The 19,809-nt window shown below is 31.9% G+C and overlaps 1 protein-coding gene across 1 annotated transcript; it reads right to left on the bottom strand.

The window, feature by feature from the left end:
* Positions 1 to 2,312: 2,312 nt before the first annotated feature.
* LOC134699232 (zinc finger protein 12-like) lies at positions 2,313 to 15,305 on the bottom strand. Its single transcript, XM_063560840.1, has 2 exons — positions 14,277 to 15,305; positions 2,313 to 4,342 (listed from the first exon to the last, which is right to left on the bottom strand). The coding sequence occupies exons 1-2, from the start codon at positions 15,297 to 15,299 to the stop codon at positions 2,621 to 2,623; spliced, it is 2,745 nt and encodes a 914-aa protein (XP_063416910.1). The 5' UTR covers positions 15,300 to 15,305; the 3' UTR covers positions 2,313 to 2,620.
* Positions 15,306 to 19,809: the final 4,504 nt, after the last annotated feature.

A 19,809-nucleotide genomic window follows, 5' to 3' on the forward strand; every position in this document is an offset into this window, starting at 1 on the left:
GTTGGCCAGGTCACCGGACACAATTTTTAAACTAGATACCCCAATGATGATTGTGGCCAAGTTTGGTTAAATTTGGCCAGTAGTTTCAGAGGAGAAGATTTTTGTAAAAGTTAACGCCGGACGCCAAGTGATGAGAAAAGCTCACTTGGCCCTTTGGGCCAGGTGAGCTAAAAAGTAACTTTATCTAATCAAAATGAACGTTACAAACGTTGTTGCATTAGCATGCATGTTGGAATGCATCTGAAACAGCTTTGCATCAATCAGATATTTCCAACTGCGAGCCTGACAAACCAGTTTTATAGTTGTCAGTAAACATGCGTTCAAAAGCTCTTAAAAATCGACTTGTAATGTCTGAATGGTCTTGTTTCGTCCGCTTAAAAAAAAACATTTAAAGTTATTTGGTTTTGTGTTGCCTATTCCAATATTTCAACAGATTCATACAGGTCATGTCCGTCCTCGAGCAGACTTTTTTTGATCCGGCGGTAGAGTGTGCCGAAGAAAATGAGTTTTCAGATAATTTGAAAAACATCTCTGATGGAAATAATTTTCTTCTGCTGGAAACTCTAAACATGGTTTACAATCTTCTTGTAGACGTTTTTATTCCACCTTTGATTGCATGTGCCTCCGGAAAAACATACCACGATGGGATAACTTTGCCAGCTCCATTTGCACAAATAAACAAATTGATGACTTCTTCATGAAGAGGGACCTCTATAGCTCTGATAGCACAAGGCCTAAGCCCTTGAGTAAGACAATGTTGTAAGCTAAAACTATAAATTGAACAAGGCTTTTCGGATATAAAGTCATGTTTGTTCACACAAGAAGACATATAAGAAAAAACTTGAGACACGTGTCAAATCACGTGTTTGGGCAACCTTATTAAAATAAGTTCTCATCAGATTTGTGTTTGGGTTCTTTACATTTGTGCAAGTTTATCTCTAAATTCTTTAAGCTTAGGAACAAATAAACCATCTTGAAACAATTGAACCATCTTGGCTGCTAAAAGCGAAATAATATTTTATAATTTTACTTTTTAAATTATTGAACCAAACAAAATCACATGCTGTTATAGTCTGTGTCATTTTGGTCTCTTATGGACAGTTGTCTCATTGGCAATCATATCACATCTTCTTTTTTATATATTATAAACTCACATGTTTGTTTTATCGTGCCCTTTAACCCCCGAACAATGAAAATGAGGTCAAGGTCAGATAGACAGAGACAAAGTTGAATAGGATCAAATAAAATATGAAGTTGAACAGCTTTGTAAGCCAATTTGACAAGATCAACTTACAACCATATTTTACACCAAATTAATATGAACCATTAACATACGGACAAATGACAGACAGAACCTTTATAACATAAGGACTATATCTACAAGAATGACGAATTAAGGTCATATACCCCTATTCTGACAATTTCTTTCATCTCTTTTTTGTTCACGCATCGTTGTAAATTTTATGGAATTTAATGTGACTGTCATGAATACAAGTGAGAGGTGTAGCGTACTAAAACCAAGTTCAATCCACTATTTTCTAAATTTGAAAATGTTTCTTCCTAGTCAGAAATATGACAGTTTTGTTCATTCGTTTGATGTGTTTTATCATTCGAATTTGTCATTTGATTGAGGACTTTAAGTTTTGAATTTTCCTCGGAATTCTGTATTTTTGGGACTTAACTCAATAACTTCGGAAATATTAAGTCCTTGAAAAGTTTGTCAACTGTCGTGCACCTACTATCCCCAGATCACTCTCCCTATGTCTGATAAGGTTTATGTGACATAAGTCGCAGACTAGACAAAAAAAATTCTTACATGTAAACATACGTCATAGAATTTGAACTTTCTTTGTTGGGATTTTTTTGTTTGTTTTGTGTGTCTATATATACTTCAGATTAATAAATGTCACTAATTAATATCTACATTTTGCTACAGAAAATTCCAATATTATTGCCTGCATTTGTTATTGCGAATTTGCCATTAGATTAAAATGCGATCTAAATATTTGTGATATTGAGAAAAATCGTTTGTAGTTCATACAACAAATTTCAAATTGCAAGTTTACATTAATCATGTTAATGTGATTATAACCCTTTCGCATTTTTCTCAACAATAAAAACATCGCAATAATTTCTGAATTTACAGTATATCAGAGATTTAGTTCATTCAATGCCAATGTTAAGCATGTCTTGCCAAAATTCCTAACTAACATCTAACTTATTTTATTTCATTATTTTATGTTGTTTTTATTATCACCATTTGATGACACTGCTTCCTGAATCAATGTTAAATTGTGAAAATATAAAGCATGTTCTATAAAATGTATAAGACACTCTTTATTTCCATTATTCAGATATTTTTTTCATTGGTTCATTACTTTTCGAATATACTTTGCACAATTCAATTCTAAGGGGGTAGGCCTTGGTTCAGGGAGATAACTCTTTAAATCAGTTATGCGTTTATAAAAGTCAAGTATCATCATTGAATTTTAAGCATTTACCTGAAGCAGACTGGAAATAATCTATGTAACCTAGAAGCTTAGAATATATTTATGAAAATGGTTGACACAAACGTACTGATGATTTTAAGAGTTATTTCCCTTTACCTAGGTATATCTCCTTAATATGTGCTATCTTCCATTTCATCTGAATCTGAACTATCTGCACTCTCCTCGGAAACCTCTTTTTCATAATAAGATTTAAGCATAGGATCACTATGACATTTTTTATGCTGATTAAGAGTTATAATATTGTCAAATGTTTTACCACAATAGCAATCCAACAGTCCATCATTATGTTTTCTCATGTGCACTGCCAATTCACTTTTTCTCCCAAACTGTTTTCCACATAAGTGACACTGGGATTGTTTATTCATGTTATTTGCTGTCATATTCCTTATGCATTTATCTTCATGATTGGTTAGCTGATTTTTAAAAAGAAATTTCCTGTTACATTTCTTGCATGCCCAAAGACCTCTTGTTCTATGATTCAATATATGTTTTTCTAATTGATGTTTATACTTAAATACACCAATGCAGGATTTAACCTTACATTTATACGATTTTTCGGAATGAGTAGTAAGCTCATGTCTCTTCAGTCCTTGCATGTTGCTGTAGCGTAACCCACAATATCTACAAATAACATGTGTTTCCTTCCGTTCTAAATTACGATGAAGGCGTGTATGCTTTTCATAATCCTTATCATCTTTCGTTGAAAAATTACATTTCTCACATTTATAAACTTTTGACTTTTTTTTCTTATTTATAGCCTTGTTTAACGTTTTGTCAATACCATCAATCTCCCCATCCTCCCCCTCTTCCTCATCATCAACATACTCGTCATCTTCATCATCATTATCATTATCAATGTCATCATAAGTAACATCACCATCACCAAAAATATGTGATTGGAGTTCCGCAGTCTTTTGCTTGCTAAAAAGGTAAGAATGGTGTCTTCTATGTTTAATATACTGTGTCTTATCTTCTGTTGAGAATTCACATTTTTTACATTTGTAAATGTCTTGTGTCTGCCTTATTTTGTTCTCATTCTCTTGAGTAAGTAAAATTGCATTCACTCGTTCAACAAATTCCTCAACATTATCAGTATTAAACTCTTCCATCGTGGTTTCTAAATTTGTTTTCTCGACTGGTAAATTTGCTTCTTTATTCTGATCAACTTCAGATTCCCTGTAATTGAATCCTTTAACCTCCTGAAAATGAACTTTTTTCATATGTTTGGAAAGAGTTTCTTTGGCTTTATACATTTTATTACAAATGTCACATCGAAACATTAATCTTTTGACACAATAATCCTCGTGTATTTTCAGTGAACCCTTTAGTACAAATATCTGTGCACATTTCCTACATTTCAGGACACCTTGTGATTTGTGCCATAACAAATGTTTTTGTAAAGTAGATTCTTCCACGAAACGTGATTTACATCCTCTAAGTACACATCTCAATATAGGCTTATCCGAATGTGCTATTTTTTTATGTTGAATCAAACCACATTCAGTTTTATATTCATTTCCACAGTCATCACACGGGTATTTTTTATGTTTACCTTGTTTAGACATTCTAAGTTTTTGTTCGAGGTAAGAGTGGCGTTTTCGGTGTCTCTCTTGTTCTTTACTATCACCTGTAGAAAATTCACACTTTTTACAATGCCATAACTTTTCTTGATAGGTCTCATCAGATATTTCATCGTTTATTTCATTGACTATCTGTTCTTGTAACCATGGTAATGGATCACAGTCAGCTTCTTCTAAGGAAATGTGGTCTGGAAGTGGTGATCCTTCTTCACAAGTTGTGATTAAACATTCCTCTTCCAAATCAACACTACCCTATAATCAGATAAAAACTCGAAAATTTAAAATATTCAAAATACAATTTATTCCTGAAGATCTTAAATGTAAGTGATGTTTTTCAATTTAAATAACAAAAGAACGTTTAAAGCCGTTATTGCAATGTCAGGAAATAAGCCCAATTTAAGTCATTTATATTTGTCAACTATCTTAAATGACCACTTTATCTTTTTGCAATTCATGTCATTCTTACAAAATAGTGCACACGTGAATAATAAAGCGTTTATATATAAGGCCCTGAAAGATTTGTAAAAAATGTGATAATTTATCGATCACATCACTTTCACCCAAGGGCAGTATTTTTATATAACAGGTGTCCTCACTGGTAAAACTCATTTCTAAAAGTGGAAAGAAGGAATCAACTCAAACTTGATTAAAAATAAACTAGATGCTACAAAGAGCCTGTGTCGCTCTGTTAAGGCTAGCCATAAATAAATTTGAGAAAGTGATTCGTTAGTTTTTTTTAAAGGTAATTTGTTGTTACCTGCTTTTAAAATCAAGACAATTTTATAATATATATCTTTATTTGCAAAACATACAAAAACCAATTTTGGTTGTGGCAAATACATTGACAAACAAACATAATGAAACATAATGAAAACTCGACAATATTATAAGAAATTTGATAAAAACAGTTACTGTTCTCCTTTCTTCAGTTCTAATGACTCTTTAATAAAAGAAACAACTGCTTTTACATCATTTGGTGTTGATGGATTAAGTATTATCACGAGTTTATCAGTAAAATTAAGTGTATTAAAATTTACATATTTTTGTATATAATATTTTAGAAAGATTTCTCTTATATTTTTATTTATTTTACAGTTGAAGAAAAAATGAAATTCATCGTCTAAGATATTACATATTTTACATTTTCTTTCATTTCGTGGTATTTTGGTATATCGTCCAGTTTCTATGAAGAGACAATGATCGCTTATTCTAAATTTGGTTAACATTTTTCTTGTCTCTTTACTTGGGTGTGATAGGTAGTATTGCATTTGGTTATTTATATTAGATTTAAGAAATTTATATAGATATATTTTATTATTTTCATTTAAGTTATTTATTTTATCATCAATAAGATAAAATTGAGAAAGGAAATGGTGAATATGTCAAAGCGACAACCACCCGACCATAGAGTAAACAACAGCCGAAGGCAACCAATGGGTCTTCAATGTAGCGAGAATTCCCGCACCCGTAGGTGTCCTTCAGCTGGCCCCTAAAATATGCATAATAGTACAGTCATAATGGACGTCATACTAAACTCCGAATAATACACAAGAAACTAAAATTTAAAATCATACAAGACTAACAAAGGCCAGAGGCTCCTGACTTGGGACAGGCGCAAAATTGCGGCGGGGTTAAACATGTTTACGAGATCTCAACCCTCCCCCTATACCTCTAGCCAATGTAGAAAAGTAAAAGAATCAAAGAGCTGATAGCTCTGAAGTGGAAGAAGGTGAATAAAAGGTAACTTGAATTACCATAAAAGCAGCCCCACTTACCCAGGCTGCTTTGTTCCATTATCGTTAAAATGTATTTTTTTTCTTCAAACAAGAAAAGGTCATAAGTACATGGATTTCCCATCCGTACAATCATTTTCTATGGTCAGTTGACTATGAAAATTAGGTAAAATCTTTAATTTGGCAGTAATTAAGAAGATCATATCAAGAGGAACACATGTGTACTAAGTTTCAAGTTGATTGGATTTCAACTTCATCAAAAACTACCTCGACCATAAACTTTATAACCAGAAGCAGGACGGACGGACAGACTAGAAAACATATTGCCCATAAATGGAGAATAAAAAAAGTAAGACTTGATAATACCTGCCAACTTTTGAAAGTTCCCATATGGGTTTTTACTGCACAACAACAATTTTAAAGGTTACAATTTTTAGCGACGTATTTTGCAAGATCTGGATTGTCTAGAAAAAGTGTCATATTTGTATAATGAACTTACATGCCTTTTCCTTAAGTCTGTTTGCATGATTCTAGTTATATATTAAATCGGTAGAAAAAATATACATGAAGCTAGTAGACCAGGGTTTATTTTCCAGATTAAGAATATTAGATGCTTGTTGAAATTTCCAATTTTGAATTATGCACAAAGATGGACCTTAAACAGGTTGGGAACAACACTCCACATGAGGGTAACCTAACTGGAAGATCATCACAACCCACTGTAAAAAATGAGCACAAAAAAAGTCATTTATATTCATATTATTTGATGAAACTTTTCCCAAAGAACTATGCATCTATTAAGTACTGAATGGTCAAAACATCATGTTTTTTATCGACATAAATTTTGTCGTAAATGTAACCAAATGATGTAGAAATTGTGTTTTTTCTTCAAATTTCCATCAAATAGTAATGTTTATAGTTCCCTTATTGCCTCTCTATTTGAATAAAATAAAATCTGTTTCTTGTTTTGTTTTGTTTTGTTTTTGACATTGATTGTTCACTGCTTGCAAATGAATCATTATATTTATATATCTTATCTGTATATATTTTTGTTCATGTCTCCATCTCCTTATCATTTGTAAATGTATAGACAAATAAGAAAGAAATAAGCTCCACATGTATATTTGCAACATCGTAAATTAATTAAAAAAATAACATACACTAACACTAGTACTGCATGGATTTTAAGCATTATGAAAGTCGTATTTGTAGAAAGCTGTAGAAAGCTTAAAAAGACTTAAAAACAGTGTAAAATGTCTTGCTATTTCTTAGCTTACACAATAAAATCTAATATATACTAACATTTACAAATTTAAATTTCAAGATTTTACTAGGAATTAATCTAACTACTAGACCTTTTATTAGTCTAGTTGCACATATTGTATGTTGACTTCTAATCAGTTATAAACAAATTTATTATATAAACTTCAATTTAATCCTTGAAAGGAGGTCTAGATTGCTAAAATAATTTATAAATTTTAATTTTTTTATTTGTCCAAAATCATTTAAATTCATTTAATCAACATCCTTTTATGATTATTTGATTAAAATATTAATCATTTATAGTCTTTTTACAATTTACATTTTTAAAAGCAAAATAACTGAAAACAGGATAAAACAAAGGGAAGTAACAAAAAAGTATTTCAATATTCCCAATACACATCGTTTTGATAACACAACGGCAGTTAGCCGGAGGTAAACATCGTTGATTACCAGTATGTTTGACACCCAAGCTGTCAAGTGAAGTCATATAATTATACATCTTCTTTGATGTTCAGGTAAAATTTAACACAGGTGTCAATTACACCCGTACAGTAGTAAGAAATGATCAAATATGGCGTCTGAAAAATTTCATACACGGGAGGTTCACATGTATGTTACGAAGGGCATCTAACTCACATGACAAAGGAAAACCATGAATAAAGACAACACTTTATATATCCTTTTTATTTATATAAAAACAAAATCTTCTTGTCTGCAGGATTCCAAATTCGTAACTTCAAGGGCGAACTTGTAAACAGGGCGAGTTGTCCCGATACCAAATTCACGCATGCGTAACACAAATATCTACAGTTAAAACATCCTGTTACAAGTAAACAAATAACGTTCATGTGGATGAGATGAAATCTAATAATTTACATAAATAAAAGGGTCATATTTACGATAGTAATTGTTTTACAATCATAATTTACAAATTAAATGATTCAGGTGCCTAATCATGTGTAAAAATCGGTGTCAGGAATCTAAGTTGTTTTGAAATTGTAATACACGAAATGAATGCGGTATACGGAGACTCAATGCCAATGGTCAGCCCCTTAAGTCTTCAGAAGACTTGACGTCTTCTTCCACTAATAAAAAACAATACGCACATTAAAAAATTCAGTTCAAGAGAAGTCCGAGTCCGATGTCAAAAGATGTAACAAAAGAAAATAAATAAAATGACAATAATACATAAATAACAACAGACTACTAGCAGTTAACTGACATGCCAGCTCCAGACCTCAATTAAACTGATTGAAAGATTATGTCTTCATCATATGAATATCAGGTACAATCCCTCCCGTTAGGGGTTTAGTATCATACTATCATAAAATATATGAGAAGAACATAACCCGTGTCATGCCAACAACTGTTTTTTTAGAAATAAATGTGTTTAGTTCCGACGCAAAGACCCTATCAGTGAATCAATGTTAAAGCCAAAATATGCAATCTTTAATGACCTGACAACAGTATCGTAACTATATCCCCTTTTAATAAGTCTATTTAAAGGTTTTGTTAGTTTCTGAGGAGAATACTGACATTTTTGTGCTTTATAAAGAATATTTCCATAAAATTTTGAATGTGAAATACCTGAACGTATAAGATGTCTGCATGTTGAGTTATATTTACGAATTATTTCCTTATACCGGTGATAAAATTTAGTAAATGTTTTGACCAGTTTGTGATATCGAAAACCCTGGTGTAATAATTGTTCAGTAATACATAAATTTCTTTCGCTAAAATATAATACGTTGTTACATACACGAGCGAATCGTACAAGTTGAGATATATAAACACCATAAGATGGTGACAAGGGAACGTCACCATCTAAAAATGGATAATTAACAATAGGAAAATGAAAAATCATCTCTTTTATCATACATTTTTGTATTAAGCTTCCCGTTTATGATATAGATATCAAGATCGAGGAAAGGGCAGTGGTCATTTTTATCATTAGCTTTATTTAAAGTAAGTTCTACAGGATAAATTTCTTTAGTATACATACTAAAGTCGTCATTATTGAGAGCCAATATATCATCCAAATATCTAAAAGTATTGTTAAATTTTTGTATCAAATGTTGTTTTGATGGGTCTTTTGCTAATTTTAGTCATAAATTGTAACTCATAACAATACAAAAACAGGTCCGCAATAAGTGGTGCACAGTTAGTCCCCATTGGAATTCCAATGACTTGACGATATACGGAATCTCCAAAGCGAACAAAAATGTTATCAAGTAAAAATTCAAGTGCATAAATAGTATCAAAGCATGTCCAATTGACATAGTTCTTTTGTTTATTGCTACTAAAAAATGATCTAAAAGAGTTTGAACATATGTACTCGCATTCCGACTTTTTAAATGTCCAGTTAATTAGGGATGTGATTTTTTTCTTAATAAGAATATGAGGCAAAGTGGTATATAGGGTAGAAAAATCAAAACTTTGAACAGATTCAAAATCACCAATATATGCATGCAATTTATCAAGTACTTCCAACGAGTTTTTGACACTCCAAAAGTAATTAATTTCACTATTTCAAAGACCTTATTTGAACAATTTATTATCAGGTTTTTTATTGTACCAAGTGTACTAGTAAGTAAAACAGACAATTTAGTAGTTGAACAATGGCTAGAAGATGAAATAAATCTATATTTGTAAGGTTTTTTGTGCAGCTTCGGAAGCCAGTACATAGTTGGGACTTTTATTGTGTTTGGTTCTGCTTGTAAAGAAGTAGCTAAAAGTTTATGTTTGTTACAGATGTCGTTTTCTGAAAATGAAGTCACTTCATTTTCAGAAAATTAGTCAGTTGGAATGTTGGTGAATTCGTGATTTCCTTTTGCAGAACCTCTATATAAAATTTACGTCAAACAATAATGATATTATTAGCAGCTTTATCAGCCGGGACAAAAACAAATTCCTTGGCTAGTTCTGTTAGTTTATTTTTGATACGCGAAATAGGGTTTTTATATTTTTTGTTGAGAGTAAAATGTTCTTTAAAATGTTGTATTCGAATATCAACTATCTTCATTACTGAATTAAAAAAAGAGTCCAAACAAACAAGAGTTTGATAATAGTTGATGTAACTTTTTTTTAATTGGGGTTTTAACATTTTAGTCCGTTTTACTAAAAGTTTTAGTTTCCTCAATAAGTTTAATGTCAATATTTATATCTTGTGACACATCTTTTGCAAAAGTATACCAAGAGTATGTTCCCTTGGTATCTAAACTTTTAGTTACTTTAAAGGCTTCATTAAGAAGTGGGTTTAAATTTTTTATTATTTAATCTAGATAGGTACATCATAGTTTGGGTTTTTATGAAAGTTTCTAATGGCAAAAGTCCTAGTTCATTTCTAACAGCTAGATTTGTTGAGCTTCTTTTTGTCCCCAGTACTTGTTTCATAAAATGTAGCTGGGTTTTTTTCTAAAACAGTTTTATCAATAAAATGAATAGCATCTGGTGTTGAGCTATTTTTGTTAGCTCGGAGTTTAGCTCTATAAAATTGAATATAAGTGTCCATATAGCATATTTCACTATTATATGTTAAAATAGGTTTGACCAAAGTTTCAAAAAGGTTGCAAGACACTCTCACAGGAAGTTGTCCAAAGCCTGATGAGTAAGAGTTAATAGCAAATAAAACTTTTCTTGCTTTTTTTGCAAGATCTGAACTACAACTAGTTAGACTGCCATTAGATGTTATAACACATCCAAGGTATTTATATTCATATACTTTTCCAAGGTATTTTCCTTTAAATTTCAAAAAGGGTTTATTTATTTTACTTGGGTTATTTTGTAGTATCATGGTTTTAGATTTTTTTGTATTAACTGTTAATTGCCATTTATCACAATACTCAGAGAGATTATTTAAACTATTTTGCAGACCGTCTTCGCTCTCTGATAATATGATTAAGTCATCTGCAAATAGAAGACTTCCTATGTCTGAATTTATAAGTTTTACAGGGGTAGAGTTTGGCTTTTCAAATATCTGACTTAAGTCATTAATAAAAATATTAAATAAAGTGGAGCTTAAAGAATCTCCTTTATCTATAATAAAATGTTTAGACTCTAGAGTTCTTATGTTTGAAAGAACCAAGAGTATGATCGAATTGTGCTTTAATAATGTTAAAGATGTGTTTACCAACTCCTAGTTTACACAATTTATACATTAGTCCTAGCCGCCAAAGAGAGTCAAAGGCTTTTTAAAGTCTCTGAAGCAAATATATATTTTCTTTTTATTTTTATGAAGGTATTTATTTATAATAGATTTAAGAATAAATAAGCTATCAGAAGTTCTATGATTCTCTCGAAATCCAAACTGTGAGTGGTTATATTTGGATTCCATATGTTTATTTAGTCTATTATTTAACAATGCACTAAATACTTTTGACAAACAGCTCATTAGAGCAATTCCTCTATAATTATTTAAATCATATTTGTCTCCTGATTTATGAATTGGAATAATATATGATTTTTCCCTAGTTTAGGATAGCATCCAGATTTTAGTATAGCATTGAAAAGTTTTGTAAAAGATTTAAGTGTAACAGGGCTACTGAATTTAATAATTTCATTTAAGATTTTATCAGGTCCTGAAGATTTACCTGTTTTTAGTTTATTTATAACAATTTTAACCTCTGATAATGTAAAAGGTTTGTCAGTGATGTTTAAATATAACATTTTATCTTCAATGTTTTTAAATTCTGTTTCTATGTTTTTTTTAAATTCTTTGTTGACAGAAGAGCAGTTTCCTTGGTTTTGAAAATGTTTTTCTAGCTCTTCTAAGTTTTTAAATATTTCTTCAGAATTATTCTCATGTTTTGTGGTCTTTTTCATTATCATGAAATTTATCAAAATCTTAATTTCCTTGGATGGCATGGAAGATTTTAGAAGGATTTATTCTGGTCTCGAAATTAAAAAAAATGATCTTACCATTTAAACATGTTTGATGCAAATGAAAATGTTAACAAAGCAAGAGATCCAAACGAAAATTTTAATCTCAATCACAATTTATTTCCGTTCTAAATCAAAAGCAAATTAAATAAAAAAAAAATATCGCATTATCGGGAATAATTAAACCCATAAAATAACTGGAAATAAAGATATTAAAGAGATTTATGACAGAAACAAACTGTTATAAAACGCTAAACGGATATCTTGATAAGTACCCGCCCCAATGCCTTTAAAGCATACTATACGGGGTTTACCTGCTTTTGAAAGCTGTACGATGACATGCAATTGTTTACATCGCTATTATTTGTTCAAAGTTTATCATTGCGTCATGGGCAAAACATTTTCAAAAATAAATCTCCAAGACATCATTTAATATTCAACCGATATTTAATTCAAAATATGGTACGAAATGGACCGTGTAAGGTGAGAATGCGTTTTTGGAGCGAAGCGGCACCGTCGACGCAGTCATACATGTGACTTTGTCAGTATTTATATATTCTTTTTTTTAATGTTAATATGCTTAAATCACGTATATTTCTCTCCTTTTAGTCTTTTATGCGAAAAATGAAGAAAGCACTCTGAATTTCTGACCGTTCGTATTTCCTGTTTTGAAGAACGTTTTGCATCACTTGTTTACATCGTCAAGGGTGCTTTCATACACGCCCGCGTTCCAAGGTCGTCAACGCTATTTTTGAGAAGACCCCTGAAAACGACCGTTTCCAAGGCACTCGTCGTAAGAAACATGCGTTAAAATATGCGCATTGTTAAAGCGCCGAGCCACCTTAACATCAGCTTAAAAATAGTGTTCAAATGTGCCTCAACTGTTCGCGGTTTGATATGTGCGGTTGTATCAGACTCAGCAAAGCATTTTCATGGCGTTTAACTTGTTTAATTTTATATTAATCTTCTATTTCATGTATTTGTTATGCTTGAAATTGTTCAAAAGTAGTCATTGAATTTTGTTGAATAAGAATCAAACTAACAAAGAAAGTACATGTGTTGTCCCCGAGGGTATCACCAGCCCAGTAGTCAACACTTTTCTGTGCTGACATGAATATCAATAATGCGGTCATTTTTATAAATTTTCTGTTTACAACATGTACAAAACATTGCAAAACTTTGAATTTTCGTTAAACTAAGGATTACCTTAGCCGTATTTGGCACAACTTTTTGGAATTTTGGATCATCAATGCTCTTCAACTTTATTCTTGTTTGGCTTTATAAATATTTTGATGTGAGCGTCACTGATGAGTCTTATGTAGACCAAACGCGCATCTGGCGTACTAAATAATAATCCTGGTACCTTTGATAACTATTTACACCACTGGGTCGATGCCACTGCTGAAGGACGTTTCGTCAACGAGGGTATCACCAGCCCATGAATATAAAAAATGCGGCCATTTTTATAAATTTCCTGTTTACAAAACTTTAAATGTTCGAAAAACTAAGGATTTTCTTATTCCAGGTATAGATTACTAGTACCTTAGCCGTATTTCATGTATTTGGCACAACGTTTTGGAATTTTGGATCCTCAATGCTCTTCAACTTTGTTCTTGTTTGGCTTTATAAATATTTTGATTTGAGCGTCACTGATGAGTCTAATGCAAACGAAACGCGCGTCTTGCTTTCTAAATTATAATCCTGGTACCTTTGATAACTAGTGTACAGATTGCATATTGATAAATTATGTATTAGATAATAGAAAGAATTGAAAGAAAAAAATGATAATCATACAGCTGCATCTCAGATGAAAACTTCCTGTAACCTTTTTTCTTCTTCTTAGAATTAACATGTACATACAGTAAAATATATTACAATTTATTTCTTGTGAACATGGTCATGATGGTGAAAGACTGAATGCTCCTTTTTAACAATAACCTACTGGCTGTTTTCTATTTCCATTCTTTTAGGGCAATTAAATTCTTTATAACATGACGATGAACGTGATACCAATTAAAGACTGCAATTTTTTTTTTTGTTATATTTAAAAATGCTTGTTTTTGACATCTCATTCCTAAACTGTTGGTACCATAACCCCCAAAATCAATCCCAACCTGCATTGTGTGAGTACATATTAAACATTCTGGTCAAATTTCATAGATCTATGTCAATTCACTTACACTTATAAGTTATTGTACAAAAAACTAATGAATCTTCTGAGGACAACACCCATGATGACATGATGAAGGCAAAATGCTTTGCCTTCAAAAAGAAAATGTATAAGAAAAAGTTTAAATTAACATTGTTTATACCTTTTCACTGTCTTCTCCACCATCTTCATAGTTGTTACTTTGTGTTTGGTCTGGTTTTGTTCCCATCTCTTGGTCATGATTGGTTACTTCACTACATAAAACTATACATTCTATACACACTGTCTTGCTTGGATCTTTTATATTTCCTCCTTCATCATGTTCATTGACAAATTCTTTTGTACATAAATAACATACACTGGATTTAGTTTGATCTAGACAAGAAGAAGCAGGTTTAGATGGCTGGGCTTCATCTTTTCCAGACAACTGTTTTGCAATGGTCAATATTTCTGCCACGTTAGCCGAGGTGGCATTGTCTTTTACTATTGAAGTGTTACCAGTGTGGTAAATTTTTCTTCTCCTTTTGCTTCTGGTTTCTCTTATTGTGGGCGGAGCCAAAGATTTGTTAGCCTCCCTTTCGACCTCCGAATCTTTACTTCCTTTCACTGTATCACCATCAACTTTTACATCACTGCTGCCATAGTTGAGATCCTCTAAACTATCATCTGTGTTTGTACTGTCTACTAAGTTGTCATCTTGTCCATGATTGACAGATGCCACCAGTGCTGTGATCCCATCCTGGGATTCTAATATTTCCTCTTCAGCTTGAACAGCACAAAATTGGTTTATGCTTTTGACATCATAAATATTTTGGTCTTGCTGACTAACATTTTCAGCAGAAGATTTTATATTGTCTAGCCCTATTGTCTCACACAAAAGTCTAAAATTTAATTCATTCTCCTGGGAAACATTTAATTGTCCTGTATAAAGGATCTGCACCAAACAGCATACTGTTTTTAATGAATAATTCTTAAGACTGACATAAACTCTTGTACCTTGACTTTCAGACGCCAATTGATTCCTCAAGTATGGACTTCTACATGCCATAAGAACAAGTTTATGAACAAATATGACACCATCTTTACATTCGAGGCCTGCATCACAGAATGTACCATCCTGTTGTAGTTCATACATACATTTTGTCAGGTCCTCTGCGTGTCGAGGAATGGTTAAGCTGCCTTTCATGTTTCAACACCTATTTAAAATGATAATGTGAGAAATCATTATTAATAATGTTACTATATATTTATAGATATAGGGTGGAGGCCCAGGCTCCCCTTTTTGGGGAAAACATTTGGTTGCTTATATAGGTAATCACTGAAGCGGGCCCCCTCTTAGGCATTCAGTGGGCCCCCACTTATGAAAATTTCTAGATCCGCCAGTGACCATGATTTTAAATGCTATAATTACTTTTGAAGTGTGCCAGGAGTTGTTGACTACAATAAACATTTCTTGTGTTTCCCTGTCATGAAATGGCAGTCACGTTGAATAATTATACTGAATTTATTCAATCTTTCTTTTATATTTTAATGAAAACTAAAGGAAGAAATCTATATTGAATTTCTAATTTTTTTACATACATTTTTATTCATGTTATTTATTCTTATCATTACATATTTTTTTACTCCAACTATAAATCAAACTAAACATTTTTGATAATTAACAAATGATGTTAGAAGGTAAATGATTTTACTATCTAATAATCATGCTTTGTTGATTTTTATATATATATAATTACCTGCAATCAAAAAGTCATAATATCTTTCCAGATAGAGTAATTACTTGGTGTTTCTATGAGAGAAAAATGTGCTTCACAGAGAGACACTGTGTTACACCAGAATTTGTGTTGGGAGTATGAGATTATGTCCTCCCTCTGTGAACTGTACATGTAAAATACTGAGCCAAAAAAGTTTAGCAACACTTTTAAAAAAAAACACAATTTGTTGTTTCTGGAAAAAAATAATTAAACAGCATTGATATAATCCTTAGTTTTACTTGTACTTTAAAACAGTAGTACTTTATCCTAATGTGATGGATTTCGCGCCATTTCAGGTTTGATGATGTTTTACCTTCTGTACCTTAACTTAACTTTTTAAACGATATCAAAAATTTCTTTTTCCCTTATGTTCAGAAACACACCATTGGTAAGAAAAAAACCATACACCTTTGAAAAAATTGCAAGGGGCGTCTACCAGGCCTCCCTGAAAATGACCGTCAGAAAGCTCTTTGAATGGTTGATGACAGAATGAGTGTTGCTGACATTGTGTCTCGATTTAATGTGCATTATGCAACAGTTTAGAGACTAACAAACAGTTTTCGATAAATTACAACTGCACAGGATATGTCGATATTTTTTAGACCAAAAAAAACTATTGTCAAGGGAGGAGCTCTACCGTTGCTTTATGTCAACATGTGACAGGTTTTTTCCGGCCACATGAGTAGTGCAATGACTAAGGGCAGCTGCTGGCGTGCCTGCCAATCCATTATTGGTGCACTTTAAGGGCATGGCTGCAAAATTGATTTTGAATAACACTATACTCATTCCGGCATTTTGACCCTCCCGCGCTCCATACAAAGAAAATCCTAATGAATGTGAGTCATAAACATTCATGTTGCTTCTGACATGTCATAATTCCATTTTTTTTATTATCAAAATTATATGTTGTTATGATTTTGTAAAAAAAAGTAAAATTTCACATTTTTGTTGCTAAACATTTTTGGTTCAGTATTTGTTTAAGAATAACCTAAAACATCATTCAGATTATGATCATGGGTCATCATGTACTCGCGGTACTAGTTCATAAACAATTTACACTTCATGATCAATAATCAAAGATAATTTTAACATTTATATATGTATCATGTGAACAGAGTTCTAGAAAGGTGGTGAGTCCTAGGGATTTGAGTCATTATCATTTGACCAACAAAATTTGCAAAGGACAGCACAGTTGTACGCATTTTGTAACAGGAATAAAAGTGAGAACCACCATATTTTTCTCAGGGACCACCAGGATAAACAGATTTCAAAAACTCTCTATGTATCATATTATGCATTAATCGCATTAAAGTGTTTTATATAATATCATGAATATTGGACATGTTAAAACAAATAAATAGTGTATTTTTTTCATTTACTTGGTAAAAATGCTTGACTGCTTTCTGCTTTTTGCCAGACAATCTGACACTTGATATAATTTTCTGAAAAACTAGATTATAGCTATTTCTGACAATGATTATAACATTGCATTAAAATATGAATAACAAATGAATAAGTTGGCGAGTTCAAATTTTAAAAACTCGCCAAGCTGGCAATTGGGATTTGAATTTCATATGTTGAAATGAAAAGCTGCTTGCCAATTTGGCAAGTTCCAAGAAAAACGTTTTGACACACAGTACATTATAGTTGCTTCCTTTAAAGAGGCACTAGCTGTCAAATTCATGTTCACTGATTTTGATTAAATTCTCGATTTATAACAATGTAAATTTATTAAAAGTCTAAAATTAACAATTAAGAGGGCACAGGCATGAAAATCAGTAGCTTGATTTCGTGTGTATTTTTGTCTGAGCGCCATCTAATTAAAATTTATCTAGTTGACCTCTAAAGTCATCTGATGACCATATATTATGCGATGTAAACATAATTAAAGATATTAATAGATTAAGCAAACTCGTGCTATTGGATTATTCCAGGTCTATTTAATTTAATATTATAGATAGTTTTTACCTGTATAAGAATGATTTTTTGTCTATCGAATCAGTCAATCAAATGATTTATCTTTGTTTCACTTTCAATGTTGACATTCTTTTCCTTTAAATAACTTTACACATGTACAATGTATACTGATCACATGTTATTCACTTGCAGTTGAATAATTCTTAATCAATGTTTGGTGGTTTTTTTTAGCTTAATTTGACAAAATTGAACCAAACTGGCTGCTAAAATCAAATTATTATTTCACTATATATGCATTTCATTAATGAATGTGCCAATAAAATATCTTGTAGCTAGTGCCCCTTTAAAATAAGGAGTATCATAAGTTCATAACTGTATGTTACTCGAATTAAGTGTACAGTACTAGTGACATACACATTATCTGTAATCTATTATCATGTTTATATATATACATGTATATAGACAAGGCTGTTAGTTGTCTTGTTAGAATTGTTAAAATTGTCATTTCAGGTCTTTTATAGCCGACTATGCCGTATGGGATTTCCTCATTGTTGATGGCCGTACAGTGACCTATCGTTGTGCATTTCTGTGTCATTTTGGTCTCTTGTGGACATTTGTCTGATTGACAATCATACCACATCTTCCTTTTTATATTATATGTCTACATGTTTTTTTTACTTCTTCAAGTAAATTAAAGTTACTTGTACAAGCAGTACCCCTGACTGAATAAAAATACATTGTAATTAACCATGATATATGTCTGAGCAAGTGCTTTGGAGTGATATAGAAAAGCTGTGAAAACACCCTTTAGTTATCATGGTTAATCATGTTAATACAGGCATATCTTTTTCTGTAATAATACATGTGTACTTTGCAAAATTGGCAAGCTTTCATGTCAATCCAGCCCAAAATCAATCAAGCCCAAGTGGATCCGGCCCCATATCTAAAGTTGATCCGGCCCAAATTAAAAGTATTATTATGAAGATATATGAATTGTAAATCACAGATAAAAGTTTATGAAATTAATAAGATTATATACATGTAAAAGGTGATGGTGAACAGTAAAAAAAAAGTTTGCCTTTGACGAATATTTTCATTAGATGAGTTTGAAACAACTATATGTTGAATTGATTATGTTTTCATTACAAGTTTTCAAGACTATTGAGTAAACATATGCATGATATGTATGAGTTGTTATCCATTTGTTTTGGGTGTTATTAGCTTTTGATTTTTTATCCCATCTCAGGCCCGTAGCCAGGAATTTCCAGGGGGGGGGGGGGGGGGTAGTTGGACTCACAAACTCGACTTTAACAGTCACAATTCGAACAGAACATTGACTTTAATAGTGCTTATTTGTTTTGCATCTGATGGCATCAGAAAAAATAGAAAGATACCTTTTCAAAATGAAGTTTGCACAAATTGATTCTGTCCATATAGAATATAATATATATAATATTATTCAATATTTTATTGTTTGGCTGAATCAACATTGGGCTGGATCGACTTGGCCAGATTGACTTTTGGCTGGATCGACTTGGGCCAGATTGACTTTTGGCCGGATCAACTTGGGCCAGATTGACTTTTGGTCGGATCGTCTTGTGCCAGATTGACTTTTGGCCGGATCAACTTGGGGTCATATAGGTTTGGGGCCAGAACGACCGGATACAAATTAACAAATAATGAACTGTTATTTATCATGTATATCTTTCTATAGTTAAGTAAACATTTTTACATACATGTAAGCATAAAGGAGGGGGGATACATGTAGGTGGGGTCCTGATCCCGAAATCCCAGGCTTAAAAAAACGATTTCCCAAGGTCCGGAATTTACATAAATTAAATCCTGGCGTCCCACATCTGAAAAAAAATAATTCCTGGATCCCAAAAGGGTCAATCCCGAAATCCCGAGCTTAAAAACACCCAATCCCGGATTCCCGATAAAGGTCCTATCCCCCCTCAATAGTAATATCATTAGAACTTATATACATATAAACTAAACTAAATATATATTGTCCCTTTGAAA

Source organism: Mytilus trossulus, unplaced genomic scaffold (genome assembly GCF_036588685.1).
Source record: "Mytilus trossulus isolate FHL-02 unplaced genomic scaffold, PNRI_Mtr1.1.1.hap1 h1tg000050l__unscaffolded, whole genome shotgun sequence".
NCBI lineage: Eukaryota > Metazoa > Mollusca > Bivalvia > Mytilida > Mytilidae > Mytilus > Mytilus trossulus.

Bases quoted from the DNA above. Each gene is read 5' to 3' on its own strand.
- LOC134699232 (XM_063560840.1), bottom strand. From the start codon at position 15,299: ATGAAAGGCAGCTTAACCATTCCTCGACACGCAGAGGACCTGACAAAA. The intron at 4,343-14,276 runs GTATAAACAATG...ATCTGATTATAG, and splicing joins GTGGAGAAGACAGTGAAAAG to GGTAGTGTTGATTTGGAAGA.